This window comes from Dermochelys coriacea, chromosome 7 (assembly GCF_009764565.3).
Source record: "Dermochelys coriacea isolate rDerCor1 chromosome 7, rDerCor1.pri.v4, whole genome shotgun sequence".
Classification (NCBI taxonomy): Eukaryota; Metazoa; Chordata; order Testudines; family Dermochelyidae; genus Dermochelys; species Dermochelys coriacea.
Window position 1 is genome coordinate 1,254,084 of NC_050074.1, and position 27,970 is coordinate 1,282,053.

General features: G+C 62.1%; 1 protein-coding gene across 1 annotated transcript; it reads left to right on the plus strand.

Annotated features, from left to right (window-relative positions):
• The first annotated feature begins 3,921 nt into the window (after window positions 1-3,921).
• On the plus strand, window positions 3,922-24,123 carry QARS1 (glutaminyl-tRNA synthetase 1). The gene is made up of 24 exons (XM_038411522.2): window positions 3,922-4,194; window positions 6,449-6,596; window positions 7,858-7,967; window positions 8,757-8,832; window positions 12,630-12,694; window positions 13,010-13,063; window positions 13,473-13,530; window positions 14,448-14,519; window positions 15,040-15,125; window positions 15,751-15,837; window positions 16,693-16,792; window positions 18,022-18,100; window positions 18,354-18,462; window positions 18,796-18,926; window positions 19,163-19,255; window positions 20,003-20,140; window positions 20,227-20,314; window positions 20,391-20,534; window positions 20,696-20,800; window positions 21,089-21,181; window positions 21,732-21,859; window positions 22,360-22,426; window positions 23,650-23,775; window positions 23,882-24,123. Exons 1-24 carry the CDS (start codon window positions 4,075-4,077, stop codon window positions 23,930-23,932), a joined length of 2,328 nt encoding a protein of 775 aa, XP_038267450.1. The 5' UTR covers window positions 3,922-4,074; the 3' UTR covers window positions 23,933-24,123.
• The last annotated feature ends 3,847 nt before the right edge of the window (window positions 24,124-27,970 follow it).

Sequence of the window (27,970 nt, forward strand, 5' to 3'; positions counted from 1 at the left end):
AGAGTAGCATGTTATTGGGGCGAAATGGGGATGCATAAGCCCCCAGCCCTCCTTGACAAACCTCCTCTAATGGGGAAGTCGGGGGTCCCAGGCACTTAAAGAGCCCACAGATCTATCTTCAGTGTCTGAGCTGGTGCTGTCAGAATGGATGGAAAGCCTGTACCAGACCAGCTAAGTCCAGGCTAGAGAGCAAGCCCTGCCCGAGGAGCAGAGTGTCAGCACAGTGTGGAGTTCATGGCTGCTGCTCTCAAGGTGCACTGGGCGCAGCAAGGGGAGCTGGATGGCTCCTTGCAGGGCTCTGGCTGGAAAGCCAAGTCAGGTGTTAACAGCCATGGCTAGCTTGTCCAGCTCTCTGTAACCCTCCCTGCTGCAACCCTCTGCTCTGCTGTCCGCACCCTCTATTCTCATCACCCAGCTCCCCAAACCTCTCCTCAGGCATCTTCCACCGGATCCCACTGCCCCACACCCTTCACCGGCCTGGCCCAACCTCCGCCCCAGGCACACCCATCCACACTGCTTTCAGCTCTGGGTCCCATGCTTGGAGCCATCTTCCCCTCCCGCCTGCTAAGCATTTTCTCTACTTCCCACCCCTCCATGAACGCCATGTCTCCTTCCCCAGCAGCCCCCCATGGCTGTGAGCACCCCCCGCTCAGCACAGCAGTATCCCCCACAGCACAATCCCCCTCTAAATCATTTCATCGTCTCTCTGATTGCACTCTCCCGCGACAGAAACCTGTCAAGTTGTTGGCCCTGTAAGGCCTGGCAAGATGCTGAGCAGTAACCTTGGGGCGTGTCCTTTGGCTGCCCTGCTGATCACAGCTTGGAACAGAGCTGATGGGATTGTCCCCACTGGGGGACCATGCACCTGGTCAGTTTCCATCCCGGCACTAGGTGAACAGCAAGCCTCCTGTTCAATAGAGGGAACAAAATGTGCAGCGGATATCAAGTTATTTAGGTGAGTCGGGCCCAGCGACTCCTGTGAGGAACTTCAGTGAGACCTCAACAAACGTGGTGAATGGGCACCAGGATGGCAGGGGAAGCTCGGTGTTGATCATTGCAAAGCACTGCACCTCGGAGGGGAAACTCAAACTCAAAACTCCAGCACACCCTGCTAACTGCATCAGCTCAGCCACGGGGCCTGGCCAGCACCGGGGGAGAACTCGACGGAGACCTCTGCTCCAGGTGCAGCTGCGGGCACAGACGCTAACTCGATGTCTGGGACATAAGGACTATGGAAATAGTCTCCTGCCTTAATATAAATCAGTACCCCCTTCGGGCCACCCCACTGTTTGCAGGCTGATAGCCCATCTCTCATGGATAGCGCAGAGCTAGAGGGGCTCAGAGAAGGGTGATGAGAACTATCAGGGGGCTGGAAAACCTCCCCGTGAAGAGAGCCAAAACTAAGATGGCTCCCTTGGAAAGGTGAGTAAGAGGAGACATGCTGGAAGTCTATATCCTATGGCCTTGTCTAGAGAAAAGACCCTGGACACTTCTGTCCTCCCTGGTTCCTACCACACAAACAAGGGGACGTTCAACGAAATGAACGGGTGGGAGATTAAAATCTGATCAAAGAAAATATCTTTCCACACACCCATATTACATTGTGGAACTCCCTGCCACAGGAAGTCATTGAGGCCATGAACACTGACTCTTCTCCTCCACCCCACAACATGTTCTAGTGTTATTTGCTTTGTATTTATTTGGCCACAGAGAGGCTAGCATGGCTGTGAGACCTAGCCCTGTGCCATCCTGGGCCAGTGAGAGGTGTCCTTTGCTCTAGACCTAAGGCCTTGTCTACACCATACAGATAAGACAGCTAGACTGCCACAGCCTCTAGTGTAGATGCTGTGTACACCGAGAGAAGGAGTTGTGTCAGCACAGCACCACCTCCTCTCCGAACCCCCTGGGCTAAGCCCACCCAAGCATTCTTCTGCGGGCAGGGCTGCGTCTACACTGGGGATTTGCCAGCACAGCTGTGTTGGCTGGAGCGTCACAGCCCCACTGACATAGCCATGCTGATCTGGCCTAAGTGGTGGTGCTCCAGGATGAGCCCTGCGTACCTCCACCCCCACAGCTTGCTTTGTGCCCCCATCCTGTCTGGGGCTGGCAGCAGGGTGCTCTGTCCCTTTAAGGGCCAGCCAGCCCTGTTCAGTTATCAGTCCCAGCCCAGGTGGGATCAGGTGTTGTCCCCAAGGGCTGAGCACTGCAGGAGGGAGGTTGGCTGAGTCGTGGAGTGGGCGGAAGGTGCAGAGTACAGGGCGTCCAGCCCCTGCAGCTGGCCAGGGGAACAGGCTTGTTACTCTGGGAGGTTTTTGTCTGAATTATTAAACTGTGCCCCCAAGGGAGGAGACTCAGGCAAGGCATTAGTCCCCCCGGGCCGGGGAGAGTGGCCAGCAGCGAGCACCATGCCCTCTGTTCTGCCAACAATAGCAGCTTCTGCTTTCCCCACAGCGCTCTCTGTGCTTTCCCCAAGCGGCCCCCAGAGCGCCCTCCCTGTGCTGGGGCACAAAGCTACTCCTCTTGCCTCCCTCCCTTCCCTCCTGGAGGTCCATGTCTCCCTTCACTTCCTACACACTGCAACCCCCGCAGCAGCGAGTCTCAAAGCCCAGGGCAACTGACTCGGGGTCTAAAAATCGCCATGTAGACGCTCCTGCTCAAGCCCTGGCTCTGAAACCTGGCGAGGGTCTCAGAGCCCAGGTGTCAGCCTGAACCTGAATGTCTACACTGCTCTCTTTAGCCCCATGAGCAGGGGTGAAAGTGGGCTGGGCCGGGCCGGGCCGGGCCAGCGTACCGGTAAGAAGCGGCTGCCGGACCTGGTCCCTACGCAGCCAATGTTAAAGCGCTGCTGAGGCCAGGGACAGAGCCAAGCAGGGCAAAGGCCACAGGCCTTTTGGAGGCATAGGAGGGTCAGATTGGCCCCTGTGGTGGCTCGGCTTTAGGCTTCTGTTGATGCATCTAGTCTGCAGGGAGACTCGGGCTGCTTTCAGGTTGCTGATGTGCCACTGCAAGCTGCTGGCTCGGTTTCTTTTTGCTCTTTGGACCCAGTCAGGCCAGCGCTTTGTGATTCCCCATGTCAATTATTGATACAAAAGCCCAGCTGGTGGCATGACCTCTTGCAGAGCTGAAGTGCCATAAATGCTGGGGAGGGAGAGGAAAACCTGCCCAGATACTGAAGCTGTGTCCCTGGCTTTTTGCCTCACTGCAGCAGCAGCCGCCCAGCCGATGCACAGTGCTGCAGACACTAATGCACCCACCCACCAGGCTGATTCAGTGCCAACCCACCGACAACAGCGGCAGCCCATTTGGCAGGCTGCAGCCTCCTCCCTAGAGGCCATGGCTCGCAACATCCCATTTGTTTTGAGAAATGGCTAATTCTGTCGTTTACTTCTGGGAAAACGAGCCATTCCCAAGGGCACGGAGGTGGGCTTTCCGGTACCAGGGCCTGCCGCAGCCCGGTTGTCACTTCTGAGAATGCCACAGACCCCCACGCCTGGAAGCTTCAGCCCGCAGGCCAGCAGCTCCACCGACCCTGGAGATTGAGCTCAACCGCTGCCCTGAGCGGAGCAGACGGAGACTGGCCCGGGTGCCTGGCAGGGATCTGGCGTTGCCCAGGAAATCGGGCGATGCACCCAGTGCTTGGGGGTAGCCGGGCTGCAATGCCCTGCTCCTGGGGGGGCCCGCAGCACCTGTGGCCTCAGCAGCTCACTTAGCCTCCCTGTGCCTCGCCGGGCGCCTGAGGACAGGCCCGATACAGCGCGGGGCACCCGGCGCAGACAGAGCCCAGCAGGGGGCGCCGCAGCGGGCTGGGCTGGGCTCGGCTCCTCCCCGCCTCCCGCTCCCGTCTTGCCCTGGCCCTTTAAATGATGCCATCGGCAGCAATCCTGGCTCCGCCCCCTCGGCGGCTTCGGTCCCCATTGGCTGGGCTGCCGGGGAGCCAATCCTGACGTGCTCCTCCCTCCGCTCTCAGCGCCGCCCTCGCCGCTGATTGGTGGCGCCCTCCGCAGCGCCCGCCTCCTGCCTGCTGATTGGGCGGTGCGGGCCGCGCCCCCTCGCCGGGCGGGGCAGCGGCGCAGCATGGCGGCGGGGCCGGACGCGCTGGGCCTGTTCACGGCCATCGGCCTGAGCGAGCCCAAGGCTCGCGAGACCCTGAAGAACGAGGCGCTGAGCGCGCTGCTCCGGGAAGCCGTGACCCAGGTAACCTCTGACCCCAACCCCGCCCCGAGCTGCGCCTGACCTCTGACCCCTGGCCCCATCCCGGCCGGTCCCCCGGGCCACGCGAGCCCTGACCTCTGACCCTCTCGCTCCCCTTCCTCTAACCCGTCCCTAGCTCCTCCCTGAACTGTGCCTGACCTCTGACCTCCGGCCATGACCCTCTGCCCACACAGGCCTTGACCTTTGCCCTCTAACCTGACCCCTGCCCCAGGCTCCTCCCCGAGCTGTGCCTGACCTCTGACCCCGGGCCTTCTGGCAGTTGTGCCCTTCCTTTGACCCTCGACCCCTGCCTTCTGACCCCTGCATCCTCTGATCCTGCCCCGTGCTTTCCACCTTGACCTCTGACCCCTGCACTCCGTCCCTTGACCCCGTCCTGCACCCCTGGCCCCCACCGTGACCCCTGCCCTTTGGCTTGAACACAGCCCTTCCCCCTCCTCTCCAGGCCCCCCTTTCTGCCGCCAGTTTCCTGTCCCTTTCCCCCCGTGCACCCTCTGTCTCCTCCTCTTACCCCTGCTGCCCCAGCAGCCACGCGCCCTCTGCAGGCAGGGGCTGTGCAGGAGGGAGCCCCCCTGTCCCCAGCGCACACCCCGGTGTCCGCAGGCTCTGCACCCCTCGAAGTCCCTGCCAGGGCTGAGTTTGGCCCAGTATGCGTCTGGCTCACGGTAAGGGTCAGGGCCTGGGTGCGGGTTGCAGAGGCAGGGTGGAATCGTTACCACCCGAGACACTGTGCGCAGAACCAGAGAAGAGTTTTCCTCAAACTAACCGAGTTGGCAACTTCCTTGCACTCTTCCTCTGCCTTCCCCTCCCACTGCTCTGGCGTGCCCCAGGATGAGGGCACAATAGCGTAGGGTGCATGTACTCTTTGTGGCCCAGCCACGTTCCTCTCTCAAAACATCCACCAACCCGTTATCTTTGACAACTGAGCCCAGCTCTGGGTGGGTGAAACCCAAGCCCTGCAGCGCTGGGAACATGCAAGTGACTGCATTGGCTTTTCATTGCCCACACAGGGAGACTGACTGGCACATGCAGAGCATAACCAGGGAGCTGGATTTGTATCATTTGTGTGTCTTAGCACTGTAAGATGTGGTCAGTGACCCGACTGTTTACAACGCAGCCTTTATTGCATCCGATGAAGTGAGCTGTAGCTCACGAAAGCTTATGCTCAAATAAATTTGTTAGTTTCTAAGGTGCCACAAGTTCTCCTTTCTTTTTGCGGATACAGACTAACACGGCTGCTACTCTGAAACGCAGCCTTTGTATCTGGATGTGCCCCTTTCAGGGAGGTTGTTCACAGAATGCTTCAGTTCACAGAATGCTTCTGTAACTGCCATGGCTGAATGCTGAAACTAGTGCTTCTCCCTAGTGTGTGACAGAACACCTAGGCGTAGGGGTGGGTTTATGGGAGGGAGAGGGTGGGCTTGTAGTGTTCAAATGTTTGATTTTACAATGTGATTCTTTGCAACAAGCAGAAACCGAAACTAACTCCTACCCATACAAATCAGATGCCATTTAAACTCAGCACTTCCTGGATAGCTCTGTCTGGGAGTCCTTGTGCTGCTGAAAGCAGGGCTCGGATAGTACATTTTTAATGGTCATGTGGCCTGTCCTGGTGGAGAAGCGTATGCTCCAGGCAGAGAGTTAGGAAGAAGGAGCACTGCTTACCCAGCTGTGACCCTCAAACCACAGCGGGAGCATAGCCCCAGAGCCCCACCAAGGCACGGCTGAGTTTGAGCTCTCTCCTCTCTCACCACCCTCCCTAAGACAAGGAGAGGGGTTTGCCCCGGCTGCGCCATTCCTCCCCACTGGCCTGGTTTTCACTCTCTTCCTTCCCCACCCACCACACTAACTTCACAGATTTTTTCCCTTTGGGTTTCTCAGAGGAAACATTCCTGCCCCTTCCATGCCAGGGTCCTGCTCGACTCCCTTTTCACACTGGCTCAGGCCTGGTCCATACCCAAAAGTCAGGACGACCTAGTGTTGCTCAGGGGCATGAAAAATTCAACCCTGAGCACTGTAGTTAAGCTGACCTAAGCCCTGGTGTAGACTGTGCTAGGCTGACTGAATAATTCTCTTGTCGACCTCGCTGCCCCATCTTGATGGGTGGGTTTACTACAGCCACGGAAAAGCCCCATCTGTTGCCAGAGTGAGAGTCCATGCCCCAGCAGTGTAGTCGTGGCAGCACTGGTTGTGAAGAGATAGTGTCGCTCTAACTACGTCCTTCCTTCCTGGGCTTTAGGCACAAGGAATCCTGGGCCCAACTGTTGACAAGGCGACTGGTACCCTCTTGTACAATGTGGCTTCCCGGCTTAAGGACCAAAAGCGTCTTCATTTCCTTGTGGGCTGCATCACCAGCAGGAAGATCCTCACAGACTTGCAGCTCAGTGGTATGATACAGGAGGCAGGCAGCTAGATGTGCTCCCCTGCCTTCCCATGTACGGCGTGGGCTCTGCTGACCCAGCCTTGGCCTGAGATCTAGCAGCTCAGCCTGCTTTGAATTCCCTGCTCCCTCTCCCAGCCTGGCTGCTGCATGCTCTGTGCGTGCAAAGTGCTAACCCCAGCTCCCTTTGCTGAGACTTCATCTCACCCCCTTGTGCCTACAGTTCAGTCTGTGGGGGTGATTCCCAGTGTAAATTGGACGTTTCAGCCCCTACCCAGCTGGAGAGTGTGTGTTCTCTCCCAAGCCTCAGGCTTTCCCTACCACATTTGCCAAGTGATCTAACCCACAACTTACCCTGGTCACTCCAGGCACAGGCATTTGGGGGTCAGCGCAGGCTCTTCTGTGGTGGTCTCTGCCTGCCCCTGGCAGTCAGACCCAGAGGCTGCTTCCTTTTGGTGCTGCTTGTCTGCAGCTGCAGACAACAAGGAGGAGCTTTTCCTCATGGATTGGTCTCCCCAGGGAAGGCAGGAGAGAACCTGTCACGCAGGGCCTTTAAACAGGGCTGGACAAAGACCTGAGAAACATGCTGCAAGGAGCATCCTGCCCTGGTCTCTGGGTGGGAATAAGGAGCCCCAACAGGTCTTGTTGCCTTGGATCCCAACCTCTTCCGCATCCCTGTGCAGCGAGCTATGTGAGCTGCTTGCTGCAGGGTTCAGATGAGGGTGGGAGTGCAGGGTCCATATTTTGGTGGCGCTAGTTCCAGCGTGCCTAGTGGGAGGGACCCCCTGGACCAACACATCCCGTGTCTCAGCTGAGCAAGCGCGCTGCAGTGAGCCTGCAGAGCGGACCCCAGGACCTAGCAGCACATGGGAGAGCTTGGCACAGCCACGAGCCCCCTTAGAGTTCAGGAACTGGCCTGGGTTTGTCCCAGGATCAGATCTGGAGGGAATGTGACGAGTCCAAGGCAGCAGACGGGGAATCTTGTACCTGGGGGGTGGAACAGGAGCCAGGTGGCCGATGTCCTGCCTTGCCTTCCACTCTGCCTGGTCCAGGCTTGTACTGTCAGAGCTGGGCACCTCACCCTGCTGGGCAACATGAGCCTGAAGCCCCAGGAAGAGGGGCCAGCTGCTGCTGCCTGGGTGCAGGCTATGTGTCTGTGAGGCTCTTGTGGATAAGCAGGGACCCTCTGGGTCTGGAGCCTGGGTGAAGCAGCCCACGGCGCTGCATGGAAATGCCCCCTGCCTGAGCTGCCTGTTTGCCTCCCCCAGCTGCCCTGGAGTATGTGCGGAGCCACCCGCTGGACCCCATCGACATGGCAGACTTCGAGCGCGAGTGTGGCGTGGGGGTGGTCGTGACCCCAGAGCAGATAGAGGAGGCCGTGAGTACAAGGGCCAGGTGTGGGGTGGGAAGGAGCCGGTGGGTCCCTGAGTTGCTGGGCCGTACGGAGCTGTGGCAGGGCAGCCCATGGTTTGGGGAGCCAAGAGGCCGTATTAATGGCACCACAGGCAGCGCTTCCTGGTGGGCTGTGGGTGGGGTCCCTGCTCCTAGCAGCAGTGGGGGCGGGGGGCTGGCAGGAGGCCAATCCTGTTAGCAGGCTGCTCTCGGGGCCTGGGAGAGAACGCTCCTGTTTCAGGACTTGCCACTGGTCCTCCCTTGCTCCTGAGGCTGACGCCAGCCTGAGACCAGAGGTACCCGGTGCCCGCTGTACTTGCAGGGCTGCTGGGGCTCTGTGCCAGTGAAAGTGGATGGCTGGGGGTCTGGGTGAGCTCTGCGGGGACTGCAAGGCAGTCCCGGGACACAGAGCAGATAGTGCCCGTAGCTGTCCAAGTCAGAGCTCCACCAGTGAGGGTGGGGCCAGCCCTGCGGACTAGCCCAAGCTGGCCTGTAGCCCTTCCTGCCTGGGCCTATCTTTAGAGGAGATGAGGGGCCCTTGCTGCTGTGGGAGCTCCCTGCCAGCATGGCCGTACCAGTAGCTCCCTTGTGTGTCTGAGCCCAGCCCGTCTGGCCCGTGCTGGTTCCAGCCCCTCCTCTCCCGTCACTGATCTCATTCCCTTAGGGAGTTTGTCAGGGCACAGTTACAAGTGAGTCTCTGCTCTGCTGCCCTGCAGCCTGTGTTCCCCGCTCATTCCCGCCTGACTCACCACTTGGATTCTCCTGCTCGCTCTAGGTGGAGGCGGCCATTAACAAGCACCGAGCTGAGCTGCTGTCGGAGCGGTACCACTTTAACGTGGGGCTGCTGATGGGTGAGTCTGCAGCTCAGGTGGGCCGGGGGCTGGGTCTCTGGGGGGTGACCTGTGTGTGGTTCTCCATGACATAGATCAAGAGGTACCTTCCCCCCCCCAGCATGTCCCTTGGCTCTATTCCCTCCCTCTGGCCTGGGCTCACTCCTTGTGCTTCTAACAGACCAGGTGCAGCATCCGTGTGCCTATCTCCTCTGTACCTGCTTGCCTCTGTGCCTCCTCTTCCTGTGACCCCCCTCCCAGAGCACCCTGCTTTCCCAGCATCCTTCTGGAACTTCCCCACTGCTCCCCATGCCTCATGCCTGCCCCTCTTCTGCCAGATTCCTGGGGGTCGGAACAGGGCTGTGAGCACTGCTCTGGGAGCTAAGCCACAGTGTGTGCTCAGCTGCTGCCCTGGTGACTCGCTGGCCAGGAGGGTGGCAGGCACCCGAGAACCACAGCCAGAGCACGTGCGGTAGGGCCAGGTTCAGCCACAGCTTGTTGGCCATGAGCCTGTAGAACGATTCTGGAGCTGAGCTGGTGGCGGCTGTGTCTGTGTGACTAGGGGCATGGGCAGGGCAGGGCCTGGGAATCGGCCGGCGGGATCTGACCCTGTGCTGGTTGCCTCTGTCTCTCCTGACCCTCGGGCTGACTGGGCTGGCAGGATCTGGTTTGAAGGCTAGCTCCCTGGTGGTGCTGTCGTGTGTGCCCCTCGTCTAGAGGATCCCCCTGGCAATGCTTCTGAGAGCCTGTGAATCAGCAAGGAGGGGGGAGTGTTGACCTGGGAACGTGGCAGGGGAGTTTCATTGGGGATGGGATACCTGAGAGCCTGTCACCTGAGCCAGGAGGGGGTTGGGGCCTGGTGACACCTTTGCCCGGGAAACTGGACAAAGGCTGGAGGAGGAGCTGGGGGGAGGCTGTTTGGGACATTGGAGGGTTTTTCTTCCAGTTTGGAATGAGCTGGGGAAGAGGGGAGCGCCCCAGAGTGGGGGTCTAAGGTCTCTACCCCCCCAGAAGGGCCTAAGGGGTCCTGTTCATGCCTACAAGCTCTGGGTTGGATTGTGTTCCTGTCGTCTCTAATAAACCTGCTGTTCTACTGGCCAGCCGAGAGTCACGGTGAATGTGAATCGCAGGAAAGAAGGGCACAGGACCCTGACTCCCCCATGCTTCATGACAGAGCCATGTGGCTGCGAGCAGGGCTCCTACCCTGGCACTAGGCTGCCTGCCCAGCCGTCCTGGCTCCGCCGGGCACTCTGCTGGGCTGCGTTGAGGAGATTCCCTGGTCTGTGGGTCTGGCTGTTGCAGTGATGTGCGTTGCGCCATGGAGGGCAGAGGTGGCCCACGCTGGCGCATTATCTGGAGTCCCCTGCTCCTGGTCTCCTTGTGAGTGTGACTAAAACCATTGCTGGCTCACTGCCTCGGCTCCGAGCCCCTCCTAGTGCTCACACCCCTGCAAACAGGAACTTGTGTGGAGCAAAGTCAGAGAGTTTAAGGCCAGAAGGGACCACGAGATCATCCAGTCTGAGCTCCTGTCTAGGACAGGCCGCCCGCCCTGCTCAGTCCTCGCATGCTGAACCCAACAACCGGATGGAAAGACAAGTACAGGGCTGGCAGGTTCTTGGGAAAAAATAATGTAGGGCAGGGCGCTGGCAAATACCAGCCTAAACCCGCTTGAACCTGGGAAAAGAACCGCATCAGTGTTGAGGAAGCAAAGAGCGGATCTTTTCAATCTTCGCATACATCCATTTGCACCCGAAGAACAGGCTCCGCCTAGCCACTGCATCACAGTTGGTCTTCTGTCTGGGGCGCTGCATGGCCAGATGGAGCAGGACTGGCAACCTGCTGCTCGCCAAGCCTCTGATCGCCCCCCGCCTGCTGCTCGCCACGCCTCTGATTGCCTCCCGCCCCCCACTTGCAGCTCGCCATGCCTCTGATCGCCCCCCGCCTGCAGCTCGCCATGCCTCTGATCGCCTCCTGCCCCCCCCACCTGCAGCTTGCCACGCTTCTGATCGCCTCCCGCCCCCCCCGCCTGCAGCTTGCCACGCTTCTGATCACCTCCCGCCCCCCCCACCTGCAGCTCGCCACGCCTCTGATCGCCTCCCGCCCCCCCCACCTGCAGCTCGCCACGCCTCTGATCGCCTCCCGCCCCCCCCACCTGCAGCTCGCCACGCTTCTGATCACCTCCCGCCCCCCGCCTGCAGCTCGCCATGCCTCTGATCGCCCCCCGCCTGCAGCTCGCCATGCCTCTGATCGCCTCCCGCCCCCCCCACCTGCAGCTCGCCACGCTTTTGATCACCTCCCGCCCCCCGCCTGCAGCTCGCCACGCCTCTGATCGCCTCCCGCCCCCCGCCTGCAGCTCGCCACGCCTCTGATCGCCTCCCGCCCCCCGCCTGCAGCTCGCCACGCCTCTGATCGCCTCCCGCCCCCCGCCTGCAGCTCGCCACGCCTCTGATCGCCCCCCGCTCCCCGCCTGCAGCTCGCCATGCCTCTAATCACCCACTTCCCACCTGCAATTCTGCATTATAGGCCTTTTCATGCAATCAAATAGTAATAATTGAAATGAGTCATGAGATGTGTAACTTCCTTCAGAAAACACTGACCCAAAACGTACACGGGCGTTCGGCTACTCAATGCTACAATTACACAGCGTGGTGCTTCACCTGCTGCACTTTCATGTTTTATTTGTACAGCCCTAAATTAATCTCAACTGCGGTCTTGTGAGTATGGAATAAGAGGAGGCTCAGTGGCAATGAGACAGTTTTAAATAGAAAATGCCTTACACTGGGATTAACTAATTTTCCTGGGGCTGTAAAAACCATGATTTCACCCGGTAAAAGTCACCTCTGGTACATCGCTGCCGAGGGCCCAGTGCCCGAGGCCCCCCGTGGCTGGGAAATGATCCAGTGACCTGCACCCCAGGCCACAGAGGAAGGTGAAATCCCCCGAGGTCACTGCCCCTCTGCCCTGCGGGAGACTCCTTCCCCATGCCCTGTGGCGCTCGGTTCGCCCCTGAGCAGGTGGGCAAGAGCCAGCCACCCGGCACTGAGAGGGAGGCTGCTTGGTGCCCCTCAGGGCCCTGGCCCTGCCCAGTGCCCCATCTTCTCAGAGACCTGGACAATGTTCTTCCTTGTGGCTCCTGAGCCAACTGGTCAAGTGTACGCCTGTCGCCCACCAGCTGTGTGTGTTGCTAGCGGGGCTGGGAGCTGCTGCGCAGGACGGGCCGTTCGCAGCGCTGCCGGTGCTGGCTGCTGTGCAGACGTCTCAGCGCGGCCCCTGCCTGGGAGAGCCGCCCGGCCCCTGCCACGAGCGGGTGTGCAGCGGGGAAGCCCAGCAGTAGAAGATCCCTCCGGGTTGGCCTGCTGACACAAGGGAGCTCTTCGAAAACATCCCTGCCATGGCTAACCTCTGCCCAGCCGCCCTGGGGGCAGCAGCCCTGGGAGCCCCAGTGTAGACGGGGCCCAGTGCTGTACGTGCCAGTGCTCTGCAGAGCTGTGGACGGTGTGGCAGTTAAAGGCCCGGCAGCCTATTGTCTCAGGGCTGCTGGTGCTTGGGGGCTGCACCAGCTCCCCAACTGTAGGCCCACTCTGCAGCTCTCCCACCCTTGTGCAGCCGGGGCCCTGTTGCGCCCGGTGGCTTTGGGGCTTGTCCAGATTGGCAGAGAGGCTGCTGGAATGTGCCCTTGGCCAGCGGCTAGTGGCCTGAGTGAGGCTGCGGCCCTGACTCGAGGGGAAGGTGCTGTTGCTTGTCCCAGGAGGATCCCTGAGCTGGGGCCTGCCCAGCCTGTCTCTTGCCCACACCTGTCCTTTTGTGCTCACTTGCAGGCGAGGCGCGCAGCAGTCTGAGGTGGGCGGATGGCAAGAGCATTAAGAACGAAGTGGACCTGCAGGTAGGTGTGGCTGTGCCGGGCTGCCTTTCAGCCCAGCGGGCAACGGGCTTCTGAACGCAGCGCTGGTCCCCAGGAGCCTGCGCCCAGCTCGTGTCCCATGCGGGAAGTGCCTAGGAGTAGGCCCATGGCCCAGGCAGGGCAGTGGAGAGATGGTCCTGCTGGCACTGCCAAGGAGCGGGACCACTGAGATCCTGGCTGGGCTCCAGCCCGAGTATGGTCATTGTGGGGGCTGGTGGGGGAGTGACTCCGCCCAGACTCCTTCCCACCCTCCCCCCTTGTCCAGCCCTGTTCAGGCCCCACTCCGCTCTCCTGCAGGTGTTGCACTTGTTGGGCCCAAAGACAGAAGCTGACCTGGAAAAAAAACAGAAGGTAATGTGTGAGCAGGAGGGGCGCCCCGAGCCTGGCTTGCTGGGGGTGTGTGCCCTGGGCTATGGGGGGAGGGGCTGGGCAGTTGGCGGTGCCCTGGGCTATGGGGGCAGGGCTGGGTGGTTGGCAGCGCTATGGGGGAGCGGGGTGGTTGGCAGTGCCCTGGGCTATGGGGGCACATATGAGGTCACTGGAGCAGAAGGGGGCTGGAGCCCTTCCCCAGCGCTGCCTGGCCAGGACCCTGGGCTTGTTCTGACTGTGGGACGCAGCGTGGCGGGAGACGTGGCCCCTGGGGAGGAGGCTGGGCTTTGCGGGGCCAGTGCGCCGTGTCCAGTCTCTGCTGCAGGGGCCAGGCTGGCTGGGCTCAGGGCCCCAGGGAACACTGAAGGCTGCTCCCCTTCCGTCCCTGCAGGCTGGGAAGGCCAAGCCGGCCGAGGTGGAGAAGCAGCAGAAGGCGGTGGAGGAGAATGGTGAGCCTGCTGTGGGGGTCTGGCTGGGCAGGGTCTGGGGGCTCCCCGCATCCTCGTCTGCGCCCTCATGGGTAGCCACTGAGCTAGGGGCCAGAAACAGCCCACGGCTGGGCCTGCTGCACTAGGGCTGGGGAAGGTGCCGCCCGGAGAGCCCTGGCCTGGGCTGCTCAAAGTGCCCCAGAGAAGATGCAGAGGGAGCAGGGGGTGGACGGTGAGGACAGGACGCCACCTAGTGCCCGGCCCCCCGAGCGGCCTCGTCCCTGGCCACGCTGCTTGGTCCTGGTGAATTGCATTTCAGTGTGCCCTCCCTTGCCCCCGGGCCTGGGTCAGCTCCTCCTGGGTCGTGGGGCTGCCCCCCACCTATACCTCCCTCCAGGCCTCGGGGAGCTCTGGGGCCGACTGCCAGGCCAGCCCCTCTCTGGCGCACTAACCGCGCACGCGGCGTCCTGTGTGGCTGGAGGGCTCGTGTGCCTGCCCCACCCCTGGAGCTGGGAGCTGCCACGGTCAGTGGCCTTTGTCCCAGGAGCCAGGACGACCCTGCTGGTGGATCAGCTCCCTGCCTTCAGCTGGGAGCTGGCGTCCTGGGCTGGGCCCTGATTCCTGCTGCGTAGCGCCCCCTGACCTCTGCTTCTGGCCACTCCTGCTGTCGATGGGCGGGGGCAGAGGGGACCGAGGCCTGTCCCCTGCTGGCTTCATGGTTCCTGCTGCACGGCCGACAGCGCGCCAGCTCCCTTCCCCTCTCTTCTGTGCGGGTCTCGGCTCTCGGGAAGGGAAGGGAAGAACGGGGGCGGGAACCGGCCTGGGCTGGCAGGACACCCTTGGGGAAGGGCCTTGGGCCGGCCGGCATCAGAGGTCTGCGAGCGAGGGGCGGGGTCCTTGGGGCAGAGCCTAATGCACCTCGCCCCCTGCTCCCACAGGAGGAGTGATCCTGGATACAAAGTCGCTGATGGAGCAGCTGAGGGGAGAAGCCCTCAAATTCCACAAGCCAGGTGAGTGCAGCCTGCCTGCTCTGGGCTCCTGGGGCCTCAGCCTGGCAGGCTCAGCGCGGGCAGGCCCGGGGGTGCTCAGGGGCTCGGGACAGGAGGGTCCGTCCCACGCCAGCTGGGCAAAGTCGGGCCCTGCTGTTAGTCCTGCCCCAGGTGTTCTGGAGGCTGTGCTGGGGGTGCCCAGTCTGAGCCTGGCTTCCCTGGGGGCTGGGCGGTGGTGCTGGCCGCGGCACTGGAGTCTCCCACCCCAGCCTGGCTCCGGTGCCCGAGCTGGGCAGCCCAGCTGTGGAGCCCTGGGGCAGTTGCTGGGGCGCACCAGGCTGTGTCCCTGCCCACCACAGGAGGGTGCAGCCTGCAGCCAGCAGGGTCCATTAGCAGAGGGGCAAGTGTGGGGAGTCCCACACTTCCTTCCCTGCCGGGAGCTCGTGCCCAGCACCGGGGCGGGGGCCTCCCCTCTCGCTGACTGGGGCACTGCACCCCAGCCCTCCCCCCTCCCCATGCTCACAGCTCCCTGCTCCGCCAGGTGAGAACTACAAGACAGAAGGCTACGTGATCACACCCCACACCATGGCCCTGATGAAGCAGCACCTGGAGATCACCGGCGGGCAGGTGGGTCGGATTCTTCTCCCAGCTCCCCTTCGTCCTGCGTGAGGCAGGGGCTCTGCAGTGTCTGGGGCTTGCCCTCTCCTGTCACTCACTAACCACAGTAACAAGTGCTGTCCATCTACTCATTAACCCCCCTCAGAGGCCATTAGGCCACATGGGGAAACTGAGACATGGATAAGAGAAGTTTGGTGGCAGGGTCAGCAGAAGAGCTGGGGATAGAACCCAGGGATGGGACAGACTCCTCCAGACCCTCCTCTGGCTGGCTGCATGAGGAAGGGGCATCAGACACCCCAGAGATCCTCCTTCCGGCTGTTGGCACAGGTCAGAGCCCAGAGTGGGGCTGAGCACAGCTGGGAGGGGGAGAGCCCACGGGCACTGCCCTGCCCCATCACTGCTGGGAGCCGGTTTCTTTCTGTCTCTAGGCCCTTCTCGCTCCATCACTAGAGCCCACTGTCCCCAGGGGCTGGAGGCTGCCAGGCCTGTGGGCCAAGTCCCATGGGGGTGGGGCGGGGATCTGGTGCCTGCGAGGGACATGAGGCTGGCGCCTTTTCACCTCGCGTGGCCTGGCCCGGGGCCAGTAACGCTCCGGACACTGGGCTAGTGGGTCTGGAAACTCCTCTTCCCTCAGGTGCGGACGCGGTTCCCTCCGGAGCCCAACGGCATCCTGCACATCGGCCACGCTAAAGCCATCAACTTCAACTTCGGCTATGCCAAGGTGAGCCCCCCTATCCCTCCCGAGCCAGCTGCACCCCCCCCGGGGCACCCGGCTACACCAAGGTGAGCCAGCCCCCTCCCCCCTGAGCCAGCCGCACCCCCTGGGACTCTGTGGCTACGCCAAGGTGAGCCCTCCTACCCCCTGGAGCCAGCCGCACCCCCCAGGACACCTGGCTACACCAAGGTGAGACCCCCTGAGCCAGCCGCACCCCCGGGGCACCTGGCTACACCAAGGTGAGCCCCCCCCACCCCCTCGAGCCAGCTGCACCCCTGGGGACCCCACTGCTACGCCAAGGTGACCCAGTCCCCTCCCCCCTGAGCCATCTGCACCTCCTGGGACCCCGCGGCTACGCCAAGGTGAGCCCCCCACCCCATGCCCCCAAGCCAGCTGTACCCCCCCGAGGCCCCCCAGCTATGCTAAGGTGAGCCAGCCTCCTCCCCCCCAAGCCAGCCGCACTCCCCGGGACCCTCTGGCTACGCCAAGGTGAGCTTCTGCCTTACCCCCTGGGCCAGATGTGCCCTCCCAGCTCCCCCATGGTGCAGAGCCACTGCACTTTGCTGACAGGCCCCTGCCGGTGGCACCCAGTCTGAGCTCAGCCCACTCTCATGCCCGACCCCACATGGGGGCCGGCTCCCAGAAGCTGCTGGAGAGAAGGGTGGGGGTTTGGAGACAAACCATGTGCTAAGTGGGTGCTGGCAGGGTGGCGGGCGCTGGTAGGTGGGGGGGGTGGGGGCACCAGCAGGCTGGTGGGCACGGGGGATGGTGGGGGGGCGGGCGCTGGCAGGGTGCCGGCGCAGGGGGTTGCAGCCAGAGGGGGTGCCGGGCGCGGGCTAACCAGGCTGTGCCCCCCTTCAGGCCAACGGGGGCGTGTGCTTCCTGCGGTACGACGACACCAACCCCGAGAAGGAGGAGGAGAAGTACTTCACCGCCATCCGGGACATGGTGGAGTGGCTGGGTACGAGGCCTGGGGAAAGTGCAGGGGGTTGGCTGGGGCGGGGGCAGGGAGGCAGAATGGCTGGGTTCCAGGTGTGGGGGAGGGGAATAGCTGGATACAACGGGTGGGGGCAGTGGCTGGGGGGGTAGCGGGAATGGGGGATGAGGGAGGCAGAGCAAGAACCGCTGGGGTGAGGAATGGGGGGAGTGACTAGGAGGTTGTGGGGGGAGCAGCTGGGGTGGAGAGGGGACCAGCTGGGTACCCAAGGGAGATGCCAGAGCTCCCGCAGCTGCTGCTGGGTGAACAGAACCTGCTGCCCTTGCCCAGGGGGTGAGGTGGGGGTCACTGGCCTGGCCTCTCCCTATTTCAGTCAGCTGCCCCCCGGAAGGTCCCTGCATGCTGCCAATGAGGGGCAGGGAGTCATGGGGGCCATGCTCTGGAGCTGCTCCCTACGAAGCCAGGCAGGACTCTGGCGAAGTCTCCTCGCTGGGAGCAGCCTGTCTGCGGGGCAAGAAGCTCACCCAGCTCCCCCCTTCCTGGGTCTGACCTCGGAGCATTCAGCATCCTCTGCCCCTCCCTGCGCTTCCCCCAGCGAGTCCGCCCAGGCGAGGTCCTGGGGAAGCCAGAGGGTCCTGCCCCCCAACACTGCATCAAATGGGACTCTCCGCCAGCCAGGAAAACAGAAGGTTTATTAGTCGACAGGAACACAGCATAGAACAGAGCTCGTTAGCACAGAAATCAGTGACTTTCAGCCAAGTCCATCTTGGGAGTCCTGGGCCAGACGGCCTGGATTCCCCCCTTCCTGCCCCCCCCAGACTGCCAGCCTCCAGCCACCTGACCTGCAAACCCCCTCCCCACCCCACCCATTCCTGCTCCCACTTCTCTTTGTCTTGCTTCACCTGGTCACATCCCACTCCAGGGTCTCAGGTTACGATGGGCATCGACCATCGCCTAAGTGCAGGCAGCCAGAGCTGCCTCATTTGCCCCCAGGGGTCTCGGCAAAAGTCACACACCCCTGTCTCCACCGCCAAGGTATTGATGCAGCACACAGGGAAACTGAGGCACATACAGTATTCATGCAAAACAGTAAGGCTCACATACACCATAACAAGAGAAAATCCGCACTTCGTCACACGGGGCAGCCCCCCAGCACTGGGGCAGAGCAGGGGTGAGGCTGGTGCTCCGGGGAGGGGGGCGGGGTGGGGAGGGAGGGAGGGAGGCACTCACTCATGGGCTCGCTCTGCCCGTAGGCTACAAGCCACATGCTGTGACGCATGCCTCAGACTACTTCGACCAGCTGTATGTGTGGGCCATGGAGCTCATCCAGCGGTGAGTGTGCGGGGCACGTGGGGGCCCATGGGACAGGCTTCAGATGGGGGGTGGAGCTGACCGTTCTGGGGGACAGGGTGTGCCTGGCTGCTGTAGGGACAGTACGGTGCCGGATGGGGCTCCCCGTGAGCAGCCTGGTCCCCCTGGGCTGCCTGCCAGTGCCAGGCCGGCGGGTCCTGTGCTGAGCGGTCACTCAGCCATGTCCCCGATGGGTGCGAGTGTGGGGCGGGCGTGACATCTCTCTCCTCCCCAGGGGCCACGCCTACGTCTGCCATCAGAGGGTAGAAGAGATCAAAGGCCACAACCCTCCGCCCTCCCCATGGCGGGATCGGCCCGTGGAAGAGTCACTCCTCCTCTTCCAGGTATGTGGGCCTTGCAAAGAGACTCAGCGCCCCCCTCTGGGAGCTCACCTCAGCCCCCTTGGTGATTCCTTCCCCCGGGCTGCGTGCTCGTACGGCCCCCTCGGCAACCCCCCGCCACCACTGGGCTCTTGCCCTGCCCCCTTGGCGACCTCCTCCCCCCTGCTGGGTGCCCGCTTGGGCCCCCCCCGCTGGGCGCTTGCCCCTCCCCGCCCCCTCGGCACCCCCCGCTGGGAGTCCCTCCCACTCCCTGTCCCGCCCCCACAGTGCCCCGTGTGCAGAGGCTGCAGGCTGCGGCTGATGGTCCCTGCTGGTTTCTCCCGGCTGTCCCTGCAGGGGATGAAGAAGGGGAAGTTTGAGGAGGGTGAGGCCACGCTGCGAATGAAGCTGGTGATGGAAGACGGGAAGCTGGACCCTATCGCCTACCGCATCAAATACATGCCACACCACCGAACTGGGGACAGATGGTACGCTGGTCCACCCCGCCCGCCGGGCTCTGCCCTTTGGCCCAACCCTACCGGAGAGGGGCTGGGACCAGGGGGGCAGGGGCCTTGCTTCCCCGGAGATGCAAGGACCTGCCTAGAGCAGCGCAGAGGACCTGGATGCAGGGCTAGTGCTGGCAAGGGGCTGGTGTCTCGGGGCGGGGAGCGGGTGCCGGCGAGAGGCAGTGTGTCTTGCTCTCAGGCCCTGCCTTGCATTTCAGGTGCATCTACCCCACGTACGACTACACCCACTGCCTGTGCGACTCCATTGAGCACATCACCCACTCGCTCTGCACCAAAGAGTTCCAGGCCCGGTGAGGCAGGGTCGGCAGGGCTATGTGTCCTCTGCGGCCATAGCGAGCTCGCTGTGATTGTGGGGGCAGTGCCTGCGGCCGTGGGGAGCTCAGCGCAGCTAGGGCTGAGCCCAGCTGGCAGGGGGGCAGTGGTGTAAACGGCAGGGCCTGGGGCGGGTGGAGGGGCCAGGCAGGGGGTGAGCGGCATGGCCAACGCGGGTGGAGGGGCTGGGCAGGGGGTGAGTGGCAGGGCCTGAAGGGGGTGGAGGGTCCGGGCAGGAGGTGAGCGGCAGGATCGGGGGGGCTGGGCAGGGGGTGAGCGGCAGGGCCTGGGGGGGCGGTGGTGGGCAAAGGGTGAGCGGCAGAGCCCGGGTGGTGGTGGTTGGCAGGGGGTGAGCGGCAGAGCCTGGGGGGGACGGTGGCGGGCAGGGGGTGAGTGGTAGGGCCTGGGGGAGTGGCGGGCAGGGGGTGAGCAGGAGGGTTGGGGGGGCTGAGCGGGGGATGAGCGGGAGGGTTGTGGGGGGGTGGTGGCGGGCAGGGGGTGAGTGGGAGGGTTGCGGGGGGGCGGTGGCGGGCGGGGTGAGCGAGAGGGTTGCGGGGGGGCGGTGGCGGGCAGGGAGTGAGCGAGAGGGTTGCAGGGCGTGGTAGCGGGCAGGGGGTGAGCAGCAGGGCCTGGGGGGGCGGTGGCGGGCAGGGGGTGAGCGGCAGGGCTGCGGGGAGCATCTGGGGGGCGAGGCGAGGCGTGACTAGCTGCGTGGTCCCCCCTAGGCGCTCCTCCTACTTCTGGCTGTGCAATGCGCTGGGCGTGTACTGCCCCGTGCAGTGGGAATACGGGCGCCTGAACCTGCTCTACACCGTGGTCTCCAAGAGGAAGATCATCCGGCTGGTGGAGGCGGGCGCTGTCAGGTGAGGGCTTTGCGGGCTGCTGGGGGGTGGGCGGGGTCTGGCTCCATGCCGCACCCTGCTGGTCACGGCTGGTGTTGCCGTTTCAGGGACTGGGACGACCCGCGGCTCTTCACGCTGACGGCCCTGCGCCGCCGAGGTTTCCCCCCCGAGGCCATCAACAACTTCTGTGCGCGGGTAGGTGCCCTGGGGCGGGGGGAAGGGGGCTGGCCACCCCTCCTGGGTGGGAGCTGAGCGCAGCCTGTCCCCGCAGGTGGGGGTGACGGTGGCACAGACGACGATGGAGCCCCACCTGCTGGAGGCGTGCGTGCGGGAAGCGCTGAACGAGTGTGCCCCCCGGGCCATGGCTGTACTGGAGCCCCTCCGAGTCACCATCACCAACTTCCCCACCGAGAAGGTGAGGCTGGCGCGTGGGGGAGGCGCCTGGGGGGGCTGGCCCAGGCCTGCTGCTCTGGGGGACTGGTAGGCCAGGGGCTCTCCCGGCTCCAGGCCTGGGGTGCAAAGGGGCCAAGCATGGTCCCCTGGAGGCGCTGACCTGCTTGCTTGCTTCCCCTCCAGGCCCTGGAAGTTCTTGTGCCCAACTTCCCAGCTGACGAGACCAAGGGCTTCCACAAAGTCCCTTTCCAGGCCACCATCTACATTGAGCACAGCGACTTCAGGGAGGTGAGCAAGGGCAGGGGGCACCTGCATTGCCCTGGCTCCAGGGCAGGGACCCACTCCTCCATGGGGAATGGGGCATGGGGGGACAGGCACTGGGAGCTGGGGTCCAAGCAGGGAGCCGGGCTGGGCTGGTTAGTTGGGGCCCCTGCCAGCTGCCGAACGGGAGTGTCCAGCCAGAGCTTGGCTGAGGGGGGGGCCGGGCCGGGCCGGGCCGGGGCTGGAGCTCGGCTGAGGGGGGGGCCGGGCCGGGGCCAGAGCTCAGGTAACACGGGCCGGGCTCTCCCCTTGCAGGTGATGGACAAAGGCTACAAGCGGCTGGCACCCGGCCAGCCAGTGGGGCTGAGACACGCCGGCTACGTCATTGCTGTCCAGAACGTCATCAAGGTGGGCTGGGGCCAGCGGCCAACATGGCCACTGCCTTGGGGTCGCCTGCGGTTACGCTGATGTGCCAGGGGGCTGCCCGGTGCAACCTGCCTCGTCACCGCCGGGGGCGTGCCTTCCGGATCACTGTCAGCTACCTGTTGAGCAGTGAGCAGAGGGTGGGGGAGCCCGGACGCCTGGGTTCCGGGGGAGGAGCAGGGGAGCCTGGACGCCTGGGTTCTGAGGAGGGTGGGTTGGGGGGAGCCAGGACGCCTGGGTTCTGAGGAGGGCTCGGCTGTTGCTGGGCCTTGCTGCTTTGTGGCGCGGCCTTCCCTGCGATACGGAGGCCGGAGCTCGCCAGGCGCAGCTGCTCTCCTGGAGCCACAGGAAGCTCTGCAAAGGGGCGGGAGCTGGCACAGGCAGCCGGTGGCCTTTGGCTGTCCAGCCCCCAGCCGCTCGGCACGCAGCAGGGTCCCCTTCTCCTCATGCTGGCTGTGTGGTGGCCAGCGAGCCGGAGGCCGTGGGGCCCCCCGGTGGGATGTGGCCCCTGACGCTCCTCTTGCTCCTTGCTCAGGATGCTGGCGGGCAGGTGATGGAGCTGGAGGTGACGTGCACCAAGTCAGACTCTGTGGAGAAGCCCAAAGCCTTCATCCACTGGGTGTCAGAGCCACTGGTCTGCGAGGTGCGGCTCTACGAGCAGCTGTGAGTATGGGGGGGCGCTGGCTATGGGCTGTCCCGGAGAGCGGGGGGCGTAGGGGGTGGGAGCCCCAGCCCTGCTGCATGTGCTGGACTGGGCGCAGCTAATGGCACCCAGCTTCACTTAGCAGGTGAGCCTGGAGCTGCCCCTTCAGCAGCTTTCCTGCTCTCACTAGCTGCCCTGGCAGCCGCAGGCAACCCTGTGCCAGCACCTGCCTGCTGGAAACACACCAGCCGCCAGCCCCACGTGCCCAGAGATCTTGGCGCTTCCCAGGCAGCTGCGGGAGGAGGGCTGCAGCCCTGGTGGCTACTGCTGGGGCTGCTACGTCAGTGGGCTCGCCTGGCACAGCAGAGGGTGGCTGGAGGATTGGCACAGGGTAAGACCCTGCTAGGCTGAGCAGCTGGTCACCGCAGGGGGCTGGGGAAGGATCCCAGGGATTCCAGCCTGGGGACTCCTGCCTGTGGGGCCCCCACTCCGGCCCTGACTGGCCCTGTCTTATTTCCAGGTTCTTGCACAAAAACCCCGAGGACCCTGCAGAGGTGCCAGCTGGATTCCTGAGTGACCTCAACCCCGTGAGTCCTGGCAGGTGCTGTGGGCTCGTCTCCAACGGGCCAGGCCTCACTACTGTGACAGGGTTACTCGCTAGCTGCCCTGAGCACAGCCCTGCGGCCAGGCCATTGCCATGGCTTCCCTCCTCTGGCTCAGGGCTTCTCCGGCTGGGAGTGCAGGGCCATCAGCTTGGGGCCTTGCCGGGGGACTCCTGGAGGGGGAGGGTCTGAGCACATGACCCGCCAGCTGCTGGGACAGGTTCCACCCAGCCCGGGAGTGAGGAGAGCACCCCTCTCCGGGGGGCCATTGGCACAGGGGTATGGACACCCCCCCAGTTCTCTGCACTCCCACAGCTCAGGGCTTGGGACAGGGAGAGTGAGAGATACCAAGCTGAGGAGCCAGGGAGCCTGCCCTGCCAACTCCCCAGGTCTCCCTTCCCTCTGCTGCTGGTCATGAGTCATAGACTTTAAGGTCAGAAGGGACCATTATGATTGTCTAGTCTGACCTCCTGCACAACGCAGGCCACGGAATCTCACCCACCCACTCCTGTAACAAACCCCCTAACCTATGTCTGAGCTATTGAAGTCCTCAAATTGTGGTTTAAAGACTTCAAGGTGCTGAGAATCCTCCAGCAAGTGACCGGAGCCCCATGCTGCAGAAGAAGGTGAAAAACTCCCAGGGCCTCTGCCAATCTGCCTGACCCGAAATATGGTGATCAGCTAAACAATGAGCATGTGGGCAAGACACACCAGCCAGACGCCCAGGAAAGAATTCTCTGTAGTAACTCAGATCCCAGCCCATCTGACATTCTATCACAGGCCACTGAGCATCTTTACCACTAATAGTCAAAGATCAATTAATTGCCAAAATTAGGCTATCCCATCATACCATCCCTTCCATAAATTTATCAAGCTTAGTCTTGAAACCAGATACGTCTTTTGCCCCAACTGCTCCCCTTGGAAGGCTGTTCCACAACTTCACTCCTCTGATGGTTAGAAACCTTCATCTAATTTCAAATCTAAACTTCCTGATGGCCAGTTTATATCCATTTGTTCTTGTGTCCACATTGGTACTGAGCTTAAATAATTCCTCTCCTGCAGCTGGGCTCTCCCCTGCCACTCCACTTGGAAGGCCCTGGCTGTTGGGTGAGCCATGTGCCAGGAGCCCAGCCACTGAGCAGTGCCCCTCTCCCCTGGCTGTTGGGTGAGCCGGGGGCCCAGCCACTGAGCAGTGCCGCTCTCCGCAGGACTCGCTGCATGTGATGGACAGCGCCCTGGCTGACAGATCCGTCTGCTCCGCCAAGCCCTTTGACAAGTTTCAGTTTGAGCGGCTGGGCTACTTCTCGGTGGATCCTGACAGCACGGAGGGGAAGGTGAGTACTTGGGGTCTCTGTTGCTCGGCTCTTGGGGCTGGGCCGGCTGGTGTCCCCACCAGGGGCCTCCCAGGCTCACTCAGTGCCTCTCCCTCTCCTCCCACAGATGGTGTTAAACAGGACAGTGACGCTGAAGGAGGACCCTGGCAAGGTGTGAAGGAGCCACTGCTGCCACCTTGCTGTCTCTGGCTGTGCCCAGGCCTGTCCTAGGAGCACCTGGTCCCTCTGGGCATGGGGAGAACGCGACCCATGAACAAAGGGCCTGGCACATGCATGAGGCACAGCTGCCTTAACACAAGCCCTGTGGGGCTGGCGCATGTCGCTGCAATAAATGAGCACTGGAGCCGCCTTCCCGCCTGCGTCACTAGCATGGGGCGGGGACCCAAAGGCCTCTGTGGTGGAGGCTCCCCCAATATTGCTGCCTCCCAGCCCTGACCATGAGGAGGAGCCTCAGGCTGGCCCTGCTGCAGGAGCTGCCCTTCCCTCCTGCCCCACCATGCCAGGCTGTGCTGAGCTTTATGGGCTGGAATCCTGCCCCTCTCCTGGCTGCAGGGTAACCCCCCCATCCCCAATGGCTCGTAGGCTAAGGCACCACCTGCCTTCCTACTGCCTGTCCCTAAAGCCAGCAAGAGGGGACGGCCAGGCCTTGGGCCTCCTTCTGGGGCAGCATTTCCCTGGGTGGGGTGCAGGGGATCCTGGCCCCTTTCTCTGGGGGAAGTGGGGTGCAGGGGGGGCTGTGTGATGGGGTGCTGTAGTGGGCAGGGGTTGTGTGGGTGAGGCTCTCTACCGCCCCTTGCTGGAGCCGGGCCCAGCTGCAGAGCTCAGCACGGCCCCAGGCGTGGAGCTGCTCCAGTCAAAGGTGAGATCACGGCCACTCATGCAGCCTCCTGGGAGCCAGGGATTAGGGGCAGCCCCCTTTGGAGGAAACCCCACCTGGTTTTACATGGTACACCACAAAGCAGGGCACCTGGCCACAGCCCTTGGGCTGGCTCCAGGGCTACCCCAGTGCCACCCCTCGTCCATCCTGGTGGGATCCCTGGGCTGAGCTCGCAGCCGGGCTCCGGGAGGACACTGGGGGGCTTTAAACCGCCACCTGCATCCAAGGCCCCTGCGCTGCTCTAGGCAGGTCCATCCCGCAGGAGGCTGGGAGCTACTGACACCGTTCGATCCAGGGCTGGCCCCTGCCTACCGGCAGCAGCTCTTGTGCCCCAGGCCCTGCAGCTTCTCCTCAGAGCTGGCAGGGCCCTCGCGGGCAGGGCGGGACATGCCCAGCTGGGGTGTGTCTGGGCACCAGGCAGAGAACCGGCCAAGGAAGCAGCCTGGGCTGCCCACATGAGCCTCAGGGGGGAGCAGAATTGCCCCAGCGCACCATGCTGCAGCTTGCTGGTGAGGGCACCCAGGGGCTCCAATCCCCAAGTATGGGCGGGAGCATCCCAGCTGTGCAGGGTCAGGGACCCAGGAGAGCCACTCAGCCAGGCACTGCCTGGGCCATGCAGCCTGGTGGAGAGTGAGGATGGAACCAAGCAGCTGTGCTGGGAGCTGGGGTAGATCCAACACCCTGGCTGGGGGGAATGGACTGAAACACCATTCCCCCTTCAAGGAAACCACAAGCTCCAGCTCACGCTCTGCATGGGGCCAGGGCTGCAGACCTGTTGCCCGGTAGGAAGAAGGGGAACACCATGGGGAGGAGCTGCAGGCAGCCTGCTTACAGCACTGGGTGAGGGTCACGAGGTGCCAGGTTCAGCTGGCGCATGAATCTAGCACTTCGACACACACACTGCAGCGATGCCTCGGGGGCTAGCATGGGCTGAATGCCCCCCAGGGCCAGACCTTCACCAGGAGCGGCTCACACGGTTTTTGGGAGGGGAGGAAAGTGAAAAGGGGGAAGTAGGGGAGTGGGGTAAAGCCAGGAGCCCTGCAGCAGGACCAGGGTGGGAGGGAGGGAGAGGCCAGGTTACCTAGCATGGTATTTACCGTCTCCTGAGAGCCGGCGGGGGCCTGCTCCATGGCTCCTGTTTTCATGTGCCTGGGGCATGTGGTTGGGTCCAACCCCATTACTGGCCAGCGGTGCCTTGGGCATCCAGTGGGGCTGGAGCACGGGGGAGGTTCTCGAAGCTGGGAAGAAAGCTAATGTGTCTATGTTTAAAAAGGGTAAATGGTATGTCGGCCTGACAGCAATCCCAGGCAAGATAATGGAACAACTACTACGGGCCTCCATTACTAAGGAACTAAAGGAGCGTAATGTAATTAACGCAACTCAGGATGGGTTTATGGAGCACAGATCCTGTCAGACTAACTTGATATCCTTTCACGATGAGATGGCAAGTCTGGGGATGAAGGTAACAGTGTAAGGCTTTGATGTAGTAGCATGTGCCATTTAGTTTTAAAAAGGTAACGTTACCATGGCCCCCTGCATCACAGGGGTTGATGCATACTGGCATTAGAAAAGGGCAACTAAAATGATTAGGGGTTTGGAATGGCTCCCATATGAGGAGAGATTAAAGAAGCTAGGACTTTTCAGCTTGGAAAAGAGAAGACTAGTGGGGGATATGGTAGAGATCTATAAAATCATGAGTGGTGTGGAGAAAGTGAATAAGGAAAAGTTATTGTTCCCATAATATAAGAACTAGGGGCCACCAAATGAAATTAATGGGGAGCAGGTTTAAAACAAATAAAAGGAAGTTCTTCACTCAGCGCACAGTCAACCTGTGGAACTCCTTGTCTGAGGAGGTTGTGAAGGCTAGGACTATAACAGCATTTAAAAGAGAACTGGATAAATTCATGGATGTTAAGTCCATTAGTGGCTATTGGCCAGGATGGGTAAGGAATGGTGTCCCTAGCCTCTGTTTGTCAGAGGGTGGAGATGGATGGCAGGAGAGAGATCACTGATCATTGCCTGTTAGGGTCACTCCCTCTGGGGCACCTGGTGTTGCCCACTGTCGGCAGACAGGACACTGGGCTGGATGGACCTTTGGTCTGACCCAGTCTGGCTGTTCTCATGTTTTTAGGTTCTTATGTTACAAACTGGCTAACTGCTCGGTCTAAGATGTAACTAGCTGGGGAATCATCCCAGAGCAGGTCTGTTTCCAGGGGGTCCTGCAGGGATCACTAGATTTTTGTCAATGACCTGGAAGAAAACAAAATCATCACTGATAGTTTGCAGACACCACAAACATTGGGGGAGTGGTAACTAGGGAAGAGGACAACTCACTACTACGGAGTGATCTGGGTCACTTGATAAGCTCGGTGCAAGGAAACACTGTGTTTGAATATAGCTAAATATAAGTGCACACATCTAGAACATAAGAACATAAGAATGTTCAGACCGAAGGTCCATCCAGCCCAGTATTCTGTTGGCCAATAGTGGCCAATGCCAGGTGCCCCAGAGGGAATGAACAGAACAGGGAATCATCCAGTGATCCATCCCATGTTGCCCATTCCCAGCTTCTGGCAAATAGAGACTAGGGACACCATCCCTGCCCATCCTGGCTAATAGCCATTGATGGACCTCTCCCCCATGGTCTTACCTAGTTCTTTTTTTGAACGCTGTTATAGTCTTGGCCTTCACAACATCTCCTGGCAAGGAGTTCCACAGGTTGATTGTGTGTTGTGTATGTACCCCGGGTGTGACCGCTGCTGGGATCCTGGGTCCAGTTCTGGTGCCCAGAAGGCCAGGAGGATGCTGATAAATTGCAGAGGGCTCAGAGCAGAGGCCAGAGATGATCCTCTTGGGACCCAGGGCCCGCCCACTGCTAAAGGATCCCCCTCCCAGCCTAAGGGGGGGGATCCACAGGACCTGGAAGCCAAGTGATTTCGGGGGACAACTAATCATATAACAGGAAGAGGAGTGTGGTCAGAGGGTCAGTCTTATTGGGCTCCGGGAAGTGGGCGGGCGTCAAAGGGTCAGTAACCTGCCTTGTCGGGTCAGAGGCAAGGAGCTCGGTCTGGTTAACTCCCCCAGGGGCCGGGCCGAGCCGAGCCGAGGGAGCCCAGCCTGTCCGCGCCGACTGGGGAACAAATCGTGGGCGAGGGGCAGCGAAGGGGTACCCGGGCCTGGCGGCGGATGCTAGAGGCCCCCGGCAGGATGCGAGGGCTACGCTGTGGCCGGGGAGGGGGAGTAGCGGGGGGCCGTGGCGGGGGGCTCGCCGGGCCGGGGCTGGCTGATGCTCCCCGCCCTGCTCTAGGGCTGCGGGGC

Excerpts from the sequence above, each read along its gene's own strand:
- QARS1 (XM_038411522.2), top strand. The coding sequence starts at position 4,075 with ATGGCGGCGGGGCCGGACGCGCTGGGCCTGTTCACGGCCATCGGCCTG. Across the intron at positions 18,463-18,795 it reads AGTCACTCCTCCTCTTCCAG|GGGATGAAGAAGGGGAAGTT; the intron begins GTATGTGGGCCT and ends CTGTCCCTGCAG. Across the intron at positions 21,182-21,731 it reads CTGTCCAGAACGTCATCAAG|GATGCTGGCGGGCAGGTGAT; the intron begins GTGGGCTGGGGC and ends CTCCTTGCTCAG.